This window comes from Somniosus microcephalus, chromosome 6, assembly GCF_052327205.1.
Source record: "Somniosus microcephalus isolate GS21.2 chromosome 6, FLI_Smic_1.0, whole genome shotgun sequence".
NCBI classification, from domain to species: domain Eukaryota; kingdom Metazoa; phylum Chordata; class Chondrichthyes; order Squaliformes; family Somniosidae; genus Somniosus; species Somniosus microcephalus.
Genome location: NC_140992.1, coordinates 237,137,494 through 237,159,974, shown reverse-complemented (window position 1 = coordinate 237,159,974; position 22,481 = coordinate 237,137,494). Strand labels below are relative to the sequence as shown.

Below are 22,481 nucleotides of genomic sequence, written 5' to 3'. Positions count from 1 at the left end.
CATAGAGGTAGTGGAGCAGTCAAGGTAAGTGGTAGAGAGGCAGAGTGGCATTAGTGTACTTGTGGAAACTGACCACATATCTGTAGATGACATCACCAAGGGGGAGCATGTAGATGAGGAAGAGGAGTAGGCCAAAGAAGGATCCTTGGCAGATTCCTGAGGTGCAGGGATGGGAAGAGAAGCCACTGCCCCTAGATGATTATTCATATCCATTACTGGCCCGTCGTATTTAGTGGACACTTGACTAATTTTAAATGTTGTGACACTTTACTTTGCAGTATTCTTCTAATATTTTATGATAAACATACTTAACATGTATATTGCATTTCAGTAATATTCTGCCATATGGACAAGTGCATCAGACTGCAGACTAGAAGAGAGGACTATGTTTTACTTGAAGCATGCAGGGAGACAACACAACTTGTGTGGTAGAGTAGTGCGGCCACTTTAAGGACTCTGGTACCCATTCTCTTTGCTGCCAATGGCATCTCTTCTGGCCACAGCAAACTAGCAATGTTAACAAAGGGTCTTTGCTGTCTCTGAGAGCGGTGCGCATCATCAAAAGACATTGGGGTAGATTTTCTTCTTCACTGCCTGGACAAGAATCTGGCTGGGCAGATCGCTGCCATTTGTAGAACCCATCTGATTTTCATTCCATTGAAGTTACCGCCCAGGTGGTACCTCCAGAAGCAGCACTGCCCCCGACCACAAGTAAATAGAACTGGGCTTGCTGTTGGCGCTGGATGTGCTTTCTGGCTAAGTGACTCAACCTGCTCATATAGATCAGTCAATTGGGCAGCTACTTAGTCGCAAGTTGCAACTTTAAAACAACTGTGCACATTTTAAATTACTTTAAAAGTTCAACTCGATGATGCAGTGGGTTAGACACTGGATTTCATCTGTGGGACCATATTTCAAATCCAGTGCAGTCTGTGGGATAAAGCTCTGCCCTGTCTGATGGCTGTAAGTGTCCAATGTAAAAGAAAACATCTGGGGAGTCTCCATTAAGTGTCGAATGGACATGAGGCTGCAACCCAAAACTGTCCCTAATTAGTAGTGCTGTTATTTCGAATGGCCCAATGGTGTGGAAAATGGAAGAAGCGGCACGGATTATGACTCTATGACTCCAAGTGTGACACTGGTGCAGTAGGAGTCCTCTTCCGAGGCACATTGTTGGGCAGAGTGGAAGGAGCTTTGCTCTGCATCTGGCTTTGCTACAGTGAACCTGGAAGTGCTTTATGCTGATACTGGGTGTCTGAAATGGAAAATGTTTCAATCTTCAGCATCCCTCACTTTGTTCAGCACAAAAAAATATTTTTTTGTTTTAAGTTCAAAGTTTTGTACCTCTGTGTCCTTTGATTTCCTCCCCTTTCTCAGGCTCAGACACTTAAAAACTGAAAAATAGTTCATTTTTATTCAGATTCCAAAACTTAACTGTGACCAGAAAATGAGTCTCCTTTCGCTTTTCTTTGCAAGGAAAAAGCAAAAAATTGCAGATGCTGGAAATCTAAAACAAAATACAGAAAATGTTGGAGATACCAAACAGGTCAATCAGCATTTGTGGGGAGAATAGACAAGTTGACATCTCAGGTGTGGACTTGAAGAACTTACTAATTATCTAGACAGTTGCTGACTGACCTGCTGAGTGTCTCCAGCATTTTCAATTTTTGTTCCTTTGCAAGGGTTTTGGGTGACTAGAGAGGGGTGGAAGAGAAAGAATGTGGCTGACACACTCTCCCAGACCAGTGAGTCCTACTCTCTAATCACAGTATGTTCATTCTGCACAATACTGCCTTGGGCAGCACGGTGGCATAGTGGTTAGCACTGTTGCCTCACAGCGCCAGGGACCCGGGTTCAAATCCAGCCTCGGGTGACTGTGTGTGGAGTTTGCACATTCTCCCCGTGTTTGCGTGGGTTTCCTCCGGGTGCTCCAGTTTCCTCCCACAGTCCAAAGATGTGCGGGTTAGGTTGATTGGCCATGATAAAAATTGGCCCTTAGTGTTAAGGGGGATTAAATACGTGGGGTGATAGGGACCGGGTGCTAGGGTTTGGATGATCAGCCATGATCTCGTTGAATGGCGGAGCAGGCTTGAAGGGCCTACTCCTGCTCCTATCTTCTATGTTTCTATTGCTAATCTTTAACAGGTTCTGCATAACAGGAAGAAAACAACAGCTTAAGTGCATGTTATGCAAGAAGGGTCATGTGACTGGTACACGCAACCAGTTAAACCAGAAATGCTGCATTCTTTCTAGTCCTGCTGATTTGCTCTGACTCAACCAAAAGCAGACAGAGTTTCACCAATTTAATTCTGCATCTCTGTGGTTCAAAACCACTGCACCATATATTCCAATTCCATTTTGACAGATGCTACACTTATCATATGTGAAACGCCTTGAGATGTTTGAGACACTTGATGAAACATTATATAAATCCAAGATTTTTTTTTGAAGTTCTATTTATATTACATGTTGCTTTAAAGGTGATTAATACAGATTCAACTCCAAAGCCAGCTTTTTACTTTAAATCTCTCTGTGAATTTGACACAAATGCTATTGGGAGCACTATGTGAAAAACATAATACCAAATCAGGAAGGGGGAAATTGTGATTCAGATCACTTTTGTCATGATAAACAACAATAATTTGGAACATAGAATGCATCTTTCCGATCTGTTTACTGTGAATGAGAAGCATAGAAACATAGAAGATAGGAGCAGGAGTGGGCCATTCGGCCCCTCGAGCCTGCTCCGCCATTCAATGAGATCATGGCTGATCATCCAAACTCAGTACCCTGTCCCTGCCTTCTCCCCATATCCCTTGATCCCTTTAGCCTTAAGAAATATATCTAACTCCTTCTTGAATATATTTAAAGTATTGGCCTCAACTGCCTTCTGTGGTAGAGAATTCCACAGGTTCACCACTCTCTGGGTGAAGAAATTCCTCCTCATCTCTGTCCTAAATGGCTTACCCTGCCAATATAAATGTTGACAGGTTTCATAACAAGGTTGTGATTAACATGAACTTTAGTCACTAGTCTGCTTGTCTCCTAATCCTAACCCAGTATCGTTTTAACAGCTTCAATTAGATCTACTTATAAATGGCTCTTATTGATGTGGTTCAAATGATGAACATTGAATTATCGACTGACACAGCACAGCCATTCAGCCCATCGTGCCTGTGCCGGCTCTTTGAAAGAGCTATCCAATTAGTCCCACTCCTCTGCTCTTTCCCCATAGCCCTGCAAATTTTCCCCTTCAAAGTATTTATCCACTTCCCTTTTTAAAGTTACTATTGAAGCTGCTTCCACCACACTTTCAGAAAGTGCCTTCCATATCATAGCAACTCGCTGCGCAAAATGTTCTCTCCTCATCTCCCCTCTGGTTCTTTTGCCAATTGCTTTAAATCTGTATTCTCTGGTTATCAACTGTTCTGCCTCTGGAAACGGTTTCTCCTGATCTACTCTATCAAACTGCTCAGTTAAATCTCGCCATAACCTTCTCTGCTCTAAGGAGAACAACTCCAGTTTCTCTAGTCTCTCCATGTAACTGAAGTCTTTCATCCCTGGTACCATCCTAGTAAATCTCCTCTGCACCCCCTCCAAGGACCTGACTGACATCCTTCCTAAACAGACAAAATCAAGTAGAAAGATATATTAAAATGTCACTCTTGTCTATTGATATGCATGCAGGTTTTTGCTTTACTTTTCTTCAGTTTTTTTTTTGCTCCTTTTAGAATCATGTGAAAATGCCACGTCCAAGAGAAATCCTATTGAAAACATTTGAAAGACCATTAGGACTGACCATACTGCTCTAAAGCATAAATAGGAACATAAGAAATAGGAGCTGGAGTAGGCCATTTGGCCCTTCGAGCCTGCTCCGTCATTCAACAAGATCGTGGCCGATCTTCTCCCTCAACTCCACCTTCTCGCACTATCCCCATATCCCTTAATTCCCTTTGTTCCCCAAAATTTATCGACCTCTGTCTTGAATATACTCAACACAGCTCTCCGAGGTAGAGAATTCCAAAGATTCACAACCCTTTGAGTGAAGAAATTTCTCCTCATCTCAGTCCTAAATGGCCATCCCCCTATTCTACATTCCCCAACCAGGGGAAACATTTTCTCAGCACTAACCTGGTCAAGCCCCTTAAGAATTTTATGTGTTTCAATTAGATCACCTCGCATTCTTCTAAACTCTAGGGAATATAGGCCTAGTCTACTCAACCTCTCCTCATAGGGCAATCCCCTCATCCCAGGAACCAGTCTTATGAACCTTCGCTGCGCTCCCTCCAAGGCAAGTATGTCTTTCTTTAGGTAAGGAGACCAGAACTGTACACAGTACTCCAGGTGTGGCCTCACCAATGCCCTGTATAATTGTAGTAAGACTTATTTACTCTTATACTCTAATCCCTTTGTAACAAAAGCTAATGTACCATTTGCTTTCCTAATTGCTTGCTGTACCTATATGTTAACTTTCTGTGATACATGTACAAGGACACCCAGGTCCCTCTGAATGCAAACATTTCCCAGTCTCTCACCATTCAAAAAATATTCTGCTTTTTTGTTTTTCCTACCAAAGTGGATAACTTCACACTTCTCCACATTGTATTCCATTTGCCATGTTCTTGCCCACTCAGTCAACCTGTCTATATATTTCTGCAGCCTCTTTGCCTTTTCCTCACAGCTTACTTTACAAGAGAGAGCATGAAAAATTCTTGGCAAGTAAAATGAAGGAAAACCCAAAGATGTTTTATAAATATATTAAGAGTAAGAGGATAACTAAAGAAAGGTTAGGGCCTATTAGAGATCATGAGGGTAATCTGTGTGTGGAGGCGGGAGACGTCGGTAGGGTTCTTAATGAATACTTTGCGTCTGTTTTCACAAAGGAGAGGGGCGAAGCAGACATTGCTATCGGGGGGGGGGGGGGGGGGGGAGGAGTGTGAAATATTAGATGAAATAAGTACAGTGGGAGAGGAAGTATTAAGGGGTTTAGCAGCTATAAAAGTGGATAAATCCCCAGGCCTGGATGAAATGTATCCCAGGCTGTTAAGCGAAGCAAAAGAGGAAATTGCAGAGGCCCTGACCATTATTTTTCAATCCTCTCTGGCTTCAGGTGTGGTGCCGGAGGACTGCTATTGTGATACCCTTGTTTGAAAAGGGAGAAAAGGATAGACCGAGTAATTATAGGCCAGTCAGCCTAACCTCGGTGGTGGGAAAATTATTGGAAAGAATTCTGAAGGACAGGATAAATCTTCATTTAGAAAGACACGGATTAATCAAGGATAGTCAGCACAGATTTGTTAAGGGAAGGTCGTGTCTGACAAATTTGATTGAATTTTTTGAGGAGGTAACAAGGAGGGTAGATGAGGATAGTGCATTTGATGTAGTGTTTATGGACTTTAGCAAGGCTTTTGAGAAGGTTCCACATGGCAGACTGGTCATGAAGTTAAAAGCCCATGGGATCCAGGGCAAAGTGTCAAGTTGGGTTCAAAACTGGCTCAGAGACAGAAAGCAGAGGGTAATGGTTGATAGGTGTTTTTGTGACTGGAAGGCTGTTTCCAGTGGGTTTCCGCAGGGCTCAGTACTAGGTCCCTTGCTTTTTGTGTTATATATCAATGATCTTGACTTGAATACAAGGGTTATGATTAAAAAGTTTGCAGATGATACTAAAATCGGCTGTGTGGTTAATACTGAAGAAGGAAGCTGTAGACTGCAGGAAGATATCAATAAATTAAATTGGTCAGGTGGGCAGAACAGTGGCAAATGGAATTCAATCCGGAGAAGTGTGAGGTAATGCTTTTGGGGAGGGCTAACAAGGAAAGGAAATACACATTAAATGGTAGGACACTGAGTAGTGTAGAGGAACAAAGGGACCTTGGAGTGCATGTCCACAGATCCCTGAAGGTGGCAGGCCAAGTAGATAAGGTGGTTAAGAAGGCATACGGAATGCTTGCCTTTATTAGCCGTGGCATAGAATATAAGAGCGGGGGGGGGGGGGGGGGGCTTATGCTTCAACTGTATAAAACACTAGTTAGGCCTCAGCTAGAGTACTGCGTGCAGTTCTGGTCACCACATTACAGGAAAGATGTGATTGCACTAGAGAGGGTAGAGAGGAGATTTACAAGGATGTTGCCGGGAGTAGAGAATCTTAGCTATGCAGAAAGACTGGTTAGGCTGGGTCTGTTTTCCTTGGAACAGAGGAGGCTGAGGGGAGACCTTATTGAGGTGTATAAAATTATGAGGGGCCTAGATAAAGTGGATAGAAAGGACCTATTTCCCTTAGCAGAGGGGTCAAAAACCAGGGGGCACAGATTTAAAGTAACTGGGGGAAGGTTTAGAGGGGATTTGAGGAGAAATGTCTTCACCCAGAGGGTTGTGGGGGTCTGGAACTCACTGCCTGAAAGGGTGGTAGAGGCAGGAACCCTAACCACATTTAAAAAGTACTTGGATGTGCACTTGGGATGCTCTAACCTGCAGGGCTACGGACCAAGAGCTGGGATGTGGGATGAGGCTGGATAGCTCTTTGTTGGCCGGCACGGACACGATGGGCCAAAATGGCCTCCTTCCGTGCTGTAACTTTCTATGATTCTAATTTTGTATCATCAGCAAAGTTGGATACGTTACACTCAGTCAGTCCCTTCATCTAAGTCATTAACTCAGATTGTAAATAGATGAGGCGCAAGCACTGATCCTTGCAGTACCCCACTCGTTACAGGCTGCCAACTTGAAAAAGTCCAGTTTATTCCTACTCTCTGTTTTCTGTCCATTAACCAATCCTCAATCCATGCTTATGTATTACCCCCAATCCCATGAGTCCTAATTTTGTGTAAGAACCTCTTGTGTGGCACCTTATCGAAAGCTTTTTGAAAATCCAAATACACTACATCCACTGGTTTCCCCTATCTATCCTACTAGTTACATCTTCACAAAATTCGAACAGATTTGTCAAACACGATTTCCCTTTTATAAAACCATGTTGACTCTGCCTAATCATATTACGATTTTTTAAGTGCCCTGTTACCACGTCCCTAATAGATTCTAGCATTTCGCCTACTGCTGATGTCAGGCTAACTGGCCTATAGTTCCCCGTTCTTTCTCTTCCTCCTTTCTTAAATAGCGGGGTTATGTTTGCTACCTTCCAATCCTTGGGGACTGTTCTAGAATCTAGGGAATTCTGGAAGATTAATACCAGTGCATCCACTATCTCTGCAGCGACCTCTTAAAACCCTAGGATGCATGTCATCAGGTCCAGGGGATTTGTCGCCACTTAGTCCCATTAATTTCTCCAGTACTATGTCTTTACTTAGACTGATTTCTTTAAGTTCCTCATTCTCTCTAGACCCTTGGTTCCCTATTATTACCGGAATGTTTTTTGTGTCTTCTATCTTGAAGACAGATACAAAGTATTTGTTTAATGTCGCTGCCATTTCCTTAATGCCCACTATGATTTCTCCTGTCTCTGCCTCTAATGGGCCCACGTTCACTTTCATTAATCTCTTCCTATTTACATACCTATAGAAACGTTTACAATCTGTTTTTATGTCTCTTGCTAATTTACTCTCATATTCTGTTTTCTCTTTCCTTATCAATTTCTTGGTCCTCCTTTGTTGAATTCTAAAATCCTCCCAATCCTCAGGCTTACTACTTTTTTTGACAACATTATAAGCCTCTTCCGTTGATCGAATACTATCTTTAACTTCTCTTGTTAGCCACGGTTGGGCCACTTTTCCTGTGGAGGTTTTGTGCCTTAAAGGAATGTATATTTGCTGTAAATTATGTATTAATTCTTTAAATGCTAGCCATTGCTTCTCTACCATCATACCCTTTAATATAGTTTCCTAATCTACCTTAGCCAACTCGCCCCTCATACCTACGTCGTTTGCTTTGTTTAGATTTGGGACCCTAGTTTCGGACTTAACCACATTCAAACTCAATATTATGGTCACTCTTCCCTAAAGGCCCCTTTATTACAAGGTTATTAATTAACCCTTTCTCGTTGCACAATATTAGATTTAAAATAGCTTGTTTCCTAGTTAGTTCAACGTACTGATCTAGAAAACTATCTTGTATACATTCCATTAACTCATCCTCCATACTACTGCTGCAAATTTGGTTTGCCCAGTCTATATGTAGATTAAAGTCCCCCATGATTACTGTATTACCCTTGTTACATGCACCTCTAATTTCCTGATTTATACTCTGCCCTACATTACAATTACTGTTTGGGGGCCTATAAACAACTCCCACCAATGGTTTCTGCCCCTTGCTGTTTCTTAGCTCCACCTAAACTGATTCTACTTCTTGTTTTTCCGAGCCAAGATCCTTTCTCTCTACTGTCTTTATCCCATCATTTATTATTAGGGCTACCCCTCCTCCTTTTCCATTTTGCCTATCTCTTCTAAAAGTTAAGTATCCTGGAATATTTAGTTCCCAACCTTGGTCACTTTGCAACCACGTCTTCGTAATTGCTTAGATCAAACCTGTTAATTTCTGTTTGCCTATTAATTCATCTATTTTGCTGCGAATGCTTCGCGCAGATATAGTGCCTTTATCTTTTGACTTTTTTCCCTGATGACACCGTAGTCACTGATGCCTTATTACCTTTGTTCCTCTCTCTGTCCCTTCCTGACCCACTCTGCTTATTTTTACCCAAAACTCTGCTCTGGAGCCTTGACATTTCCCTTGCTGCTTTTAAATTTACTCTTTCCTGAATCCTCCCACCACCCCCCCCTTCATTAGTTTAAAGCCCTGTCTACTGCCCTAGTTATTTGATTTGCCAGGACACTGGTTCCAGCCCGGTTTAAGTGGAGCCCGTCACAATGGAACAGCTCCCTCTTTCCCCAGTAGTGGTGCCAGTGGCCCACGAGGGGAAATCCCTGCCTTCCACACCAGTCTTTCAGCTACACATTTAACCTTCTAATCTGCTTATCCCTATGCCAATTGGCACATGGCTCAGGTAACAATCAAGAGATTATTACCTTTCAGATTCTGCTTTTTAATTTGGACCCCAACTCCTCAAACTCTCAGCAGAGCCTCTAGTTCTACCTATGTCGTTGGTTTCTACGTGGACCATGACAACTGGATTCTCCCCTTCCCACTCCAAGTTCTTCTCCAACCACGAGGAGATGTCTTTAACCCTGGCACCAGGCAGGCAACACAGCCTTCGGTACTCCCTGTCACAGCTGGAAAACAGTATCTATCTAAATGGGGAGGTTTCATCGACATAGAGAAGAAATTCTAAATATTTCAGCTACATTCTGAGAGAAAGGAAGGTGTAGAAAAAAATCTAGGAGGACTGGTCCCACCAGTATAGAAACATAAAATCATAGAATAGTAAGGAAAAGGTCAGCTGCACATACCGTACAGCCCAAAAATGAGGAGGGGCAGAAAGAGCAATGAAGTAAAGCAAGACTGCATCACCTGAAATTTTCATAATTGAGTTCTACCACATCGTGTGCTGTTTCTGTACCATCCAATTATGCAATCTTCCTACATTACAACAGTGAATACATTTCAAAAGTACTTTATTTCAAAACATCAGGACGCCATCAATTAACAGAGGTTTGCACTGATAGCTTTACATAACTTCCTGATTAAACAATGTTATCAACTTTTTAAAAATTAGACAACTTGAACAAAAATTTTACATTTCTACTTTTTACTTTATCTTCAGTTAGAACTTACGACTGTATTAGCCAAGAATAAGAGAGAACTTGCAGTTATATAGTACCTTTCACATTCTCATGACATCCCAAAATGCTTCACAATCACTGAATTACTTTTGAAGTGTAGTTGCTGTTGTTTTATAGGCAAATGAGTTAGCCAATTTGTGCACAGCAAGATTTCACAAATGACCAGTTAATCTGATTTTTTGATGATACTGGTTGGGGATTGAAATATTGGCCAGGACATCAAAAAGGCTCCTTTGCTCTTCTTCAGTAAATGCTATGGGATGTTTTATGCCGACTTGAAACAGGCAGGTTCCGACAATACAGCACAGCCTCGGTTTAACATCCGAAAAATGGGACCCCCGACAATACAGCACTCCCACACTACTTGGCTGAATTGTCAGCCTAGAGTATATGCTGAAGGACCCAGAATGGGGCTGGATCACACGCCCATCTGCCTCAGAGTCAAGAGTGGTGCCACTGAGCCAAGCTGACACTCGCTGCACTGCCAAGGCAAAATAAACATTCTCGGCACTTTGGAGAATTATTGTTATATAAGCAGAAATTTTAACTGCTATCTGTTAGGAATTGATTAGGATCGGTGTTGTAGCTTGATTGCCTCCGTTAAAAATGCAAAGTACAAAAATTAAGTAAACAACTGCATCTACAATAATCAAAATGCTATATTTAACAGTCTGAGGATTCTTAATTACATTCTGCTGAATACCTGTATGTAGATAGTACTCTCCAGAAACAGAATAATTTTAAATATGGCCACTAATATAACTTAAATCTTGCTCTACAGACTTCACATAAGCTACTGTAACGGCTGCAGCGGCACCTCCCTCTGCTCGCCGCCTGAGGGTGGTTTTTGAGGCCTCGGTGCACTGCTGCCGTGCCTTCTGGGCCGCTCTCCTCACCTGTTTCTTGAGTAAGTGATCTCAGAGTAATTAGGCTAGTTAATAAAGTTGTTCAGTTTTTGTCTTGTTCCTCCTCTTTTGTCCCTCTTTTGAGTTTTTGTCTTGTTTCTGTGCCTCTGGCCTCACCTGTGTGTTGTTAAAAGTATTTGTCTCCTGTCTCATTTGAATAATTATGTCAGGTGACCACTCTAACCTGTATTTAAGCTTCCTGTTTCCTATCCTCTTTGCTCAGTCCTGGGTTCGCCTGCCTGCAGGTAGCAGCTCTCTCGAGTCTCTACGGAATCTCCTTTCGAGTGTTACCCTGTTTCTATGTTCTCGAGTCTCAAGGAAGCATCTTTCAAGTTCTACCCGGTCTTGAGTCCTTGGATAGGTTTCCTGCACTTGGGTCCACTACCGTAACCCTAGCAAAACGGCCCCGTGAATGCACGGTCCCGTGACAGCTATAGTTGAAAATAATTGCTAGATGTCTTTTCCAAGTACAATTTAAAAGGGATGGGGTGAGCAGATTTAGTCACTTTCAATGAAGCAAAAGCAGAAAAAACAAACATTACATCTCAGTCTACAAACCTTTAATGTTTACCATATTAAATCGGATTTGCGACCTTACCTCGATTTGTGCAGAGGTAGCGACAGCTGTAGCAATTTAGGATCCCTCCTGAATCTTCAGGCTCAAAGTAATGCATCTCAGATCTTTTATCTTCAGTTATTACATATTCTGGTGGTGCAGTTTCAGGATATCTGTTGAAAAAAATGGAATCATTTTTTTGCTATATTGTACCCTGAAAAATCTCTCTCACAGGTAAATTATGCTGAGATAATGTTCCAAAAACTTTGGCTACAAGATTTGACCAAATTTAGATTTTGATATGAATTGCTTTAAAAAGTATGGAATTTAGTTTTGTCCTTATGAGATTATACCTTGAAAATTCTCCAGTCAATTAAATAGAGTCGAGTCCTTTTAAAAGGTATACTTTAGGCCTCACTTTTATAGCAGGGTCCCGCCACACAGCCCCAACAATCTGCCTAACACCAGCTCAGAACAACTCCTTCCCAGTATGACATTTTTATTTCCCTCCGACATCGTTTGAGAGAAAATACTAATTTAATGCCCACTCTTATGTGGACTTGCTGACTTAAATTAGCTTCAGGCTGATCTAATTCATTGATCTTTGGACTCTTATAGCCATCCAAAGACCTATTAGTAACAATACTGTGGAGGAGGAATTCCTGGAGTGTATATGGGATGGTTTCCTGGACCAATATATCGAGGAACCAACTAGAGATCAGGCCATCTTAGATTGGGTATTATGTAATGAGAAAGGATTAATTAGCAATCTTGTTGTGCGAGGCCCCTTGGGGCGGAGCGATCATAATATGATCAAATTCTTCATTAAGATGGAGAGTGAAATATTTGACTCAGAGACTAGGGTCCTGAATTTAAATAAAGGAAACTACGATGGTATGAGGCACGAGTTGGCTAGGGTGGATTGGGGAACATTACTTAAAGGGTTGACGGTGGATAGGCAATGGCAAACATTTAAAGATCGCATAGATGAACTACAGAATTTGTTCATCCCTGTTTGGCATAAAAATAAAAAAAAGGTGACTCAACCGTGGCTAACAAGGGAAATTAGGGATAGCATAAGATCCAAGGAGAGGACATATAAATTGGCCAGAAAAAGCAACAAACCTGAGGATTGGGAGCAGTTTAGGATTCAGCAAAGGAGGACAAAGGGATTAATTAAGAGGGGGGAAATAGAGTATGAGAGTAAACTTGCAGGGAACATAAAAACTGACTAAAAGCTTCTATAGATATGTGAAGAGAAAAAGATTGGTGAAGTCAAGCATAGGTCCCTTGCAGTCAGAATCAGGGGAATTTATAATGGGGAACAAAGAAATGGCTGACCAATTAAATACATACTTTGGTTCTGTCTTCACAAAGGAGAACACAAATAACCTCCCAGAGATGTCAGGGAACATAGGGTCTAATGAGAGAGAGGAACTGAATGAAATCAGTATTTGTAGGGAAATGGTGTTAGGGAAATTGATGGGATCGAAGGCCGATAAATCCCCAGGGCCTGATAATCTACATCCTAGGGTACTTAAGGAAGTGGCCCTAGAAATAGTAGATGCATTGCTGGTCATCTTCCAATATTCTATAGACTCTGGAACAGTTCCCATGGATTGGAGGGTAGCTAATGTAACCCCACTATTCAAAAAAGGTGGTGGAGAGAAAACAGGGATTTATAGACCAGTAAGCCTGACATTGGTAGTGCAGAAAATGCTAGAGGTCCATTATAAAAGATGTAATAGCAGAGCACTTGGAAAACAGTGACAGGATCAAACAAAGTCTACATGGATTTACAAAAGGTAAATCATGCTTGACTAATCTACTGGAATTTTTTGAGGATGTAACTGGTAGAATAGATAAGGGAGAACCATTGGACTTTCAGAAGGCTTTCGATAAGGTCCCGCATAAGAAATTAGCATGTAAAGTTAAAGCACATGGGATTGGAGGTAAGGTACTGACTTGGATAGAGAACTGGTTGGCAGACAGGAAGCAAAGAGTTGGAATAAACGGGTCTTTTTCCGAGTGGCAGGCAGTGACTAGTGGGGTACCGCAGGGATTGGTGCTAGGACCCCAGCTATTCACAATATATATTAATGATCTAAACGAGGGAACTAGATGTAATATCTCCAAGTTTGCAGATGACACAAAGCTGGGTGGGAGTGTGTGTTGTGAGGAGGATGCCAAGAAACTCCAGTATGATTTGGACAGGTTGGGTGATTATACTGCATCTGCCATGCATCTGCCCAATGTGGATAAATGCGAGGTTATCCACTTTGGTGGTAAAAACAGGAAGGCAGATTATTATCTGAATGGCAATAGATGGGGAAGTGCAACTCGACCTGGGTGACCTTGTGCACCAGTCGCTGAAGTTAAGCATGCAGGTGCAGCAGGCGGTTAAGAAGGCAATTGGTATGTTGGCCTTCATAGCGAGAGGATGAGTACAGGAGCAAGGATGTCTTGCTGCAGTTGTACAGGGCCTTAGTGAGACCACACCTTGAGTATTGTGTGCAGATTTGGTCGCCTTATCGGAGGAAGGATGTTCTTGCCATGGAGGGAGTTCAGCGAAGATTCACCAGGCTGATACCTGGGATGGCAGGAATGACGTACGAGGAGAGATTGGGTCGAATGGGCTTATATTCGCTGGAGTTTAGAAGAATGAGAGGGGATCTCATTGAAACTTATAAAATTCTAACAGGACTAGACAGACTAGATGCAGGAAGGATGTTCCCGATGGCGGGGGAGTCCAGAACCAGGGGTCACAGTCTAAAGATAAGGGGTAAGCCATTTAGGACAGAGATGAGGAGGAAATTCTTCACCCAGAGTGGTGAACCTGTGGAATTCTCTACCACAGAAGGCAGTTGAGGCCAATTCATTAAATATATTCAAGAAGGAGTTAGATATATTTCTTAAGGCTAAAGGGATCACGGGATATGGGGAGAAAGCATGGACAGGGTACTGAATTTGGATGATCAGCCATGATCTCATTAAATGGCGGAGCAGGCTCGAGGGGCTGAATGGCCTACTCCTGCTCCTATCTTCTATGTTTCTATGTTTTGACCCTTTCATCAATCTGAGCTGCATTTCAACTACAAGTTGTATTCCTATTTTTCTGCACATATTTATGAAATGCAAAGATGAGTCCACCAGACACTCAGAGATAAGGTCATCCGTCTGAGCCATATAGATCAGAAAGGATCAAGATTTGATTCTTGGGTTGTACTGACCTAATGACAATGAGAGATGTGCTATATTTGGCCACAGCAATCCTGAACACTATACTGCTACTCCTACTGGGAGAGAGAGAGTGTGTGCGTGCGTGTGCGCCAAGTGAAGAATCACCTTCACTCCTGATGTCCTACATTATGAAATGCACATTTTGCTGAACACAAATTGAACAACTTTTTGATTATCCATTATTTTGCTCCAGAATTCACATTCCTATCTTACTTGTTATGTCTGTAGGAAATTTGCTCATCATCTGGTAAAGAAACTTCTTTTTCATTTCTGTAACTTGGCTGGTGATTACCATGTGCTGAATTTTCATGAGTTTGAGAATGATGTTCTCTTTCTCGTTTGTAGTGATGGTCTCGATTCTCCCTTTTACGGTGTTCCCTCTCTTTCCTGTGTCGGTCCTCTCTTGTATGATGCCCATTACTGTGGTCATCTCTAACGTGAGATCTTTTCTCTTCTGATTTTTCCCTTCTCCTGTCTCTGTCCCTGTCCTGATCTCTGTTTTGTTTAGAGTAATCCCTTTCTCTGGAGTTTCTGCTTTCAACACCCTGATCCCTGCGAGGGTGGGAACGATCATTGTGGCGATGATGATCACGATGGCGCTCCTTGTTGGGATCATCTCTTTCACCTCTGGTTACATATTTCTCAGCGCTGTTTCTCGGGTTGCTTGTTGACTGGGCCATCTTCTTTTAGAAACACCAAATATTCTTGTTTTTTTTTAAATTAAGTCACGAGCATACCACTTCGACCAAGGGCATTGGCCACGACAATGTTGAGGGAGTTGCATCCACAGGGCAACTTATAGTTCTTGAAGGTTTCTACCAGAGTCCCAAAAGTTAAAATAATGGCAGCAAGAATCACACTGGAGGTCTACTTCACGCAAAATATCTGAAAGTATATTTGAAAGAAAATCAAACTCAAAACCTGGTTAGACCCTTAAAGCCAGCTACTAATTGTGTAGCCATTAACAAGTCCATAAAGAAGTTTTAGGCTCTGAACAGTGTAACCAACTCACACTAGTCTGTATCGTTCACATGCTTGCCTCAGAATATCCTTAATGTACATTTCTTTTAACAGTTAACCAAGCACGGCAATTGAAAGATGAAACTGAAGCACTGACTGTAGAAGATCAGTGGGATAGGAAAAATCTGGCATCATAGAAATTTACGGCACAGAAGGAGGCCATTCGGCCCATCGCGTCTGTGCATCAACATCTTCCAGCATCCAGTTAGCTCTCAATGACTGCTCTATCGATAGTTGATCATTGCATGAGCTTTGCCAAAGATTTCAACTGAAATGTTCTTGTCAATTGAGTATGAGAGTTCTGTCTTGTTCTAGCTTCATTTATTTACCTTTGTTTGTTAAGTGGCCTAACAACAGTGTAGCCTGGAGACAACTGTACCACGGAAAAGCAGGAGCACTGTTTCACCTATTTGCCTGGTGGCTTCAAACACAAAGATGAGAAAATGTATTGAGTAAGGCGTTTTCTATATACAGGCCTAGAAATTGGATCGCGCTCTGCCGGTTTTACAGGCATAAAATGGGCACTTAGGGTTCAATATGGCGGGCGATGTGCGCGTTCATTCAGCGCCGGAAATGTGCTGCCCACCATATTGGAAAAGCCTCCTGCATAGGGAGCTATGCAAATAGGGAGCTTAATGCCCGTTTGTGGCCCACTTCTGAAAATTTGTTTGTGACTGACAGCAGCAAGTGCCATGTATTCTCCAGCACTTGGCAGCCAAAACAGCAGCCCCTAAAGGGACCACTGGAGGCTGCCACCGGAAATATTAGTTTAATATTTTTGCTTAACCTACATAAAAGCTCCTGCTTCTCCCAGTTCCACAATTAAATCTGCAGGCCGCTGCCATCCACTGCTCACCCCCCTCAAGCGCTCCTTAGGGTTGCCAATTCTGGCTGGGCATATTCCTGGAGGCTTCATCACATGACCTCCCGCCTCCAACTAACCCTCCCAGTAAAACAGCCTTTTCCCCATTGACTTGAATTTATTAAAATATTGGCAAAGAAATTGAGAAAAAAAAACTCAATTTCTTTAATGTCCGTATGATTTTTCTCCTGGCTTGCTCGCAGCAGTGTCCGGGAGATTAATCTTCAACTCCTGGAGGCTCCAGGGCAATCCTGGAGGGCTGGTAACCCTATTGCTCCTCCCGCTGCCTCTGGGCCCGTGACTAGTGACTACAGTTCGCCAGTAATAAGCAAATGAAGGCGGCGGACCAATTTCCTGTGGTCCTCCCGCTGGCCTCTTTAGGCACGTGCAGCGTGAGCAGCACCGGGATGGTGTCCCAGATCGAGCGCGATCCAATTGCTAGGCCATAGTCTGCTATATGCTCCAACCAACCTGGCTCAAGGGTATAAAATTATGAGGAGCCTAGACTGAGTGGATAGGAAGGGCCTATTTCCCTTAGCTGAGCGGTCAACAACCAGGGGGCATAGGTTTAAAGTAATTGGTAGGAGGTTTAGAGGGGAGTTGAGGATAACTTTTTTTCACCCAGAGGGTGGTGGGGGTCTGGAACTCACTATCTGAAAGGGTGGTAGAGGCAGAAACCCTCATCACATTTAAAAAGTACTTGGATATGCACTTGAAGTGCGGTAACCTGCAAGGCTACGGGCCAAGAGCTGGAAAGTGGGATTAGGCTGGATAGGTCTTTGGGCACAGACACATTGGGCCGAATGGCCTCCTTCTGTACCGTAAATTTGTATGATTCTAATGTTTAACTCTGCATGTAACATATACATATTAAGAACGTTACAGGCTGCCCAGAATACACTCCGTGGTTATCTATCATACTGTACAAAGATTATCTACATACTGTACAAACTGGAGGATAGTGCTATCTCCAGATTTTTCATTCTCCCTCATATTAAGTGTTAGAAATCCGCGCATTTCCAATATTAAAATGAGATTTAATTGCATATATTACTTTTTGAGGTGACGAGGCTGTTCAATGTGCTTATTCTTTTAGTTAATGCCAGAAATATTTGTTGTAACCTTTACGGATTTTAAAGATTGTTCGTTACCCTAGGTCTATGGTTCTTACAACGAACTAACAACGAGCAGGGAATAGTGATTTTTCTATTTATATATCGTATTAAGAAGGCAACAAAAAGTTCTTTGTCCTCGGTATCTGACCCACGCGTTGCTGAAAAAGTGACCCAATCTCCGACCCAAATGTAAACCTCTTACCAGCGGGGAGTTTTTCGGCGAGGCGAGGTCACATGAGGTCTTTTCGCTCGATCACTGAACGTCTTCAGTAAAATGTTGACCGCACCGAATGGTTGGAAATCCGACACCCTTGCACCTGATCGAAACTCGCTCTGGGGAAACTCGACGCTGAGCCAAAACTTCCCCAAACTACAGCGAGCCCCCCTCCCCCTACACACGGTGATCCCGCTGGCCCCCCGGTCACGGCGACTGCAGCCCTTGGCGGCAGAGACAAGAAACCTCAGGGAGAAAAGAACTTAGCCCAGTTGGTGTAACGAACCATAAAGCGGCACCTGGGATCAGGCAATGCAAGAGTTCAGTCCACGCTAAACTTGGGAGGGGGAGTTTACACCGACTCCAATATATCCCGCACTTAATAAATAAATAATTCATAAATAAATCTTGCGTTTAATGAAAATTGTATCTGTAGCTGCAGAAACGACTCTCAGATTATTCGCCCTTACCTTCCTGCGTTTCTGTGGTGGCGCCTGCTCATCTTTCCGGGCTCCTCCCGGCCTCCTGACGCCCCGCCCTCGCCCGAAAGAGACTTAGCAAACAGTGAATGCATGTGTGGATTCCAAGAGAAGACAGGAATCGCCTTCATTCCTGATGTCCTACATTATGAAGGTCCATTTCACGAAGGCATATTGTTGCCGAACACAAACAGAACACTTTTTTGATTCCCCATTATTTTGCTCTAGAGTTTACATTCTCTTATTTGTTATGTCTGAGGGAAATTTACTCAACTCGTAAAGAAATTACGTGGAACCGAATAACCAAAACTGTAGAATATAAGTCAGTAATGATTAGATGGTATAGTGCCCTGGTTAGACCGCACCTCGAACACAGGGTCCAGTTCCCTTCACCAAGAAACAACAGAAAGTCAAGTTCTGTAGGCTGTGCAGAGAAGAGCTGCAAGACTGCCGCCCCGTCACCCACCCCTCCCCAAAAAAAGTCCGGGGTCTGAGTTATAAGGAAAGATTGGAGAAAATTGAGCTTTTAGCTTGGAACAGAGGTGATCTTATAAAGGAATATGAAATTGTTAAGGATATACAGTGTGATGAAATATGCCATTCATCAGGCCCTGTGTTTAGTTTAGTTTCAGTTTCATTTCCTTACCTGTATTGCATTGTGTGTAGGGCTCCGCCCATACCTGGCCCCTACTTAAGCAAGCCCCAGCGTGTCTCACAGCAGTACAGCAGATCTCTGGATGAGAGACACTTCTCCAATGTGTATTACTTTCTGAGTTAATAAAAGCCTTGCTTTGCTCCGTTAACATCGAGTCTCGGATTCATTGAGGCACATCAATTTTATTAACTCAATTTTCAACGCAATGGACCAACTCTTGAAACCCGAACGTTTGGATTTGGACCCGCATGCTTCGGACGCATCGGCACGATTCGGACACTGGTTTAAGTGTATGGAATTCTTCCTGGACAATTCCGCAGCCATCACAGGCGCTACGGACGCTGAGAGTATGAAACTCGGAATCCTGCGGAATTGGGTAAGCCACCGGGTTTACCCCCTCATCCAAGACGCCGACACGTACCCGGCCGCCTGCGACATCCTAAAGGTGCATTACCAGCAGCCTACGAACGAGGTGTACGCTAGGCATCTGCTCGCTACTCGCACACAGCGACCTGGGGAATCGCTGGATGAGTTCCTAGTCACCCTGAAAACGCTTGGCAAAGACTGCAAGTGCCAAGATGTAAAAGCCGCAGTGTACACTGACGAGCTTGTTCGTGATGCCTTTATCACAGGCCTCAGCTCCACTTACATCCGGCAGAGACTACTGGAAAAAACGGGATTGGACCTGAAACAGGCTGTGGACACAGCGCGATCCCTGGATGTGGCCCAGAGAAACTCGGACGCCTACTCTTCGGCCCGTGCCGCCCACGCCGCCACGTGTGCACCAAGGGCGCCGCCATCTTGGAAGGCATCTTCCCAGCCCGACACCGTCGGGGCCCCGCTCTCCCCCCAGAAGCCCTACGACAGCCGCGACGCGTCGGGGCCCCAACTGCTACTTCTGCGGGCAGCCGAAGCACATCAGAAACCTGTGCCCGGCGAAAGGCACCACCTGCTTTAAGTGCGGTAAGAAGGGGCACTTCGGGAAGGTGTGCAGAGGGAACCCCGCTGGAAAACCCGCCACCGCCGCGTGTGCGCCGTGGGAGCGGCCATCTTGGACGCCATCTTGCCCGACCTCGTGGGGTCCGCCATCTTGTGAGCAGACAGCGTGGACACCATCTTGTCTCGATCAGGGCCCTACAGTGGCATCGGTCACAGTGGACCAGACCAGACCGCACCCGCTATCCAAATCAATGGTGGGCATCGAGGTAAACGGGTGCGGGGTTAAATGTTTAATTGACAGTGGAAGCACGGAGAGTTTTATCCACCCTGAACTAGCACAACAACTCTCTCTAACGGTGGTCCCTGCTCGGGGCACCATCTCTATGGCTGATAAAACCCAGACATCGACCATTATGGGTTACTGCACGGTACAATTGTCCGTTAACGGAACTGTATACGATAATTTTAAATTACTAATCATGAAGAATCTATGTGCGAGCGTGATCTTGGGCCTGGATTTCCAGTGCCACCACCAAAGCATCACGCTCAATTACGGTGGGTCCCAGCCGCCCCTCACAGTGTGCGGTCTGGCTACCCTGAAGGTAAAGCCGCCTTCGCTATTCGCGAACCTTACTCCCAACTGCCGGCCAATAGCGACCAAAAGCAGGAGGTACAGCTGGGAGGACAGGCGGTTTATCGCGACCGAGGTAGACAGGCTCCTGAAGGAGCGCATTATCGAACGCAGCAACAGCCCGTGGCGCGCCCAAGTGGTGGTGGTGAGGGGTAGCGAGAAGAAGCGGATGGTGATAGATTATAGCTAGACGGTTAATCTATACACCCAGCTAGACGCCTACCCGCTACCCCGCATATCCGAGATGGTGAACCGAATCGCCCAATACCGGGTGTTCTCCACCATCGACCTCAAGTCAGCGTACCACCAGCTCCGTATCAGACCAGAGGACCGCCCGTACACCGCCTTCGAGGCGAACGGATGCCTCTACCAATTCCTCAGAGTCCCCTTCCAGAGGGAGATGGACCGCATGGTCGATGACCACCACTTGCAGGCAACCTTCCCCTACCTCAACAACGTCACCATCTGCGGTCACAACCAGCAGGATCACGACTCGAACCTCGAGAGGTTCCTGAAAACCGCACAAAAACTCAACCTCACTTACAACGAGGACAAGTGCGTTTTCAACACCACGCGCCTCTGCATACTAGGCAGCGTGGTGGAGAATGGGGAAATCGGACCAGACCCCGACCGATTGCGCCCCCTACGGGAGCTGCCCCTGCCCAACACTCCCAAAGCCCTGAAAAGGTGCCTGGGGCTATTTTCTTATTATGCCCAATGGGTCCCCAACTACTCCGACAAAGCCCGCCCCCTCTTGAAAGCATCCTCTTTTCCGCTCTCTGCTGAGGCCCACGCCGCCTTCAAAAGCATTAAGCGGGATATTGAGCGGGCCACGCTACAGGCAGTGGACGAGAACACGCCCTTTCAAGTGGAAAGTGATGCGTCTGACTTTGCCTTGGCGGCCACCCTCAACCAGGCGGGGCGGCACGTAGCTTTCTTCTCGAGGACCCTCCAAGGGCCCGAGATCAGACACTCCTCCGTGGAAAAGGAGGCCCAAGCCATCGTGGAGGCAGTGCGCCACTGGCGGCACTACCTAGCCGGCAAACGCTTCACCCTACTTACCGACCAGCGGTCGGTAGCGTTTATGTTCAATAATAAAGAGGGGGAAGATTAAAAATGATAAGATTCTTAGGTGGCGGATCGAGCTCTCCACCTTCGAGTATGACATCATTTACCGGCCAGGGGCCCTTAACAAATCCCCCGAAGCCCTCTCACGAGGGATGTGTGCCAGCGCCACCGGGGATCGGCTACAGACCCTCCACAACGACCTCTGCCACCCAGGGGTCACACGGCTGTTCCACTCCATAAAGTCCCGCAACTTACCCTACTCGATTGAGGAAGTTCGGTCTCTGACCAGGAACTGCCGCACTTGCGCTGAGTGCAAGCCTCGGTTCTACCGCCCAGATAGAGCCCACTTAATCAAAGCTACACGGCCCTTTGAGCGGCTCAGCTTAGATTTCAAGGGCCCCCTCCCGTCAGTCGACCGCAATGTTTACTTCCTGAACATTGTGGACGAATACTCCCGTTTCCCATTCACCTTCCCCTGCCCAGACATGACCAGCACCACGGTCATTAAATGCCTCAACAGCCTGTTCTGCCTGTTCGGTATGCCGAGCTACATCCATACGGATAGGGGGGTGTCCTTCATGAGTGAAGAGCTACGCCAGTACATGCTGTCCAGGGGGATCGCCACGAGCCATACCACCAGCTACAACCCCCAGGGTAACGGCCAGGTGGAGCGAGAGAACGGGACAGTATGGAAAGCAGTCACTCTAGCTCTAAGGACCAAGGGCCTCCCTATCTCCCGCTGGCAGGAAGTCCTTCCAGATGTGCTCCATTCGATACGGTCGCTATTGTGCACTGCCACTAATGCCACGCCTCATGAACGAATGTTTGTCTTTCCCCAGAAATCCACCTCAGGCGTATCCATGCCGTCATGGCTCTCCACCCCAGGTCCGGTATTTGTACGAAGGCATGTGAGGGGCCACAAGACGGACCCCCTCGCGGAGTCAGTGCACCTACTCCACGCCAACCCCCAATACGCGTATGTCCGGCACGCCGACGGAAGGGAGGGCACCGTGTCCATAAAAGACGTCGCCCCAGCCGGTAACGACAACAACCACGACAACAACAGCAATTCTTACCCACCCACTATCCTTTCACCACCCCCGGAAGA

At 45.0% G+C, this 22,481-nt stretch overlaps 1 protein-coding gene across 2 annotated transcripts in view; it reads right to left on the bottom strand.

Moving 5' to 3' along the window:
* Window positions 1-18,455, bottom strand: part of marveld3 (MARVEL domain containing 3) — a 29,440-nt gene extending 10,985 nt beyond the window's left edge. The window contains exons 1-3 of one of the 2 annotated variants that reach the window (XM_085991582.1): window positions 18,072-18,455; window positions 14,604-15,275; window positions 11,193-11,323 (exon numbers count right to left, since the gene is read on the bottom strand). In XM_085991582.1, coding sequence (XP_085847708.1) covers window positions 11,193-11,323; window positions 14,604-15,070 — 598 coding nt within the window. In that variant the 5' untranslated portion in view covers window positions 15,071-15,275; window positions 18,072-18,455. The other variant, XM_085991583.1, reaches the window with a different exon arrangement.
* Between the last annotated feature and the right edge of the window lie 4,026 nt (window positions 18,456-22,481).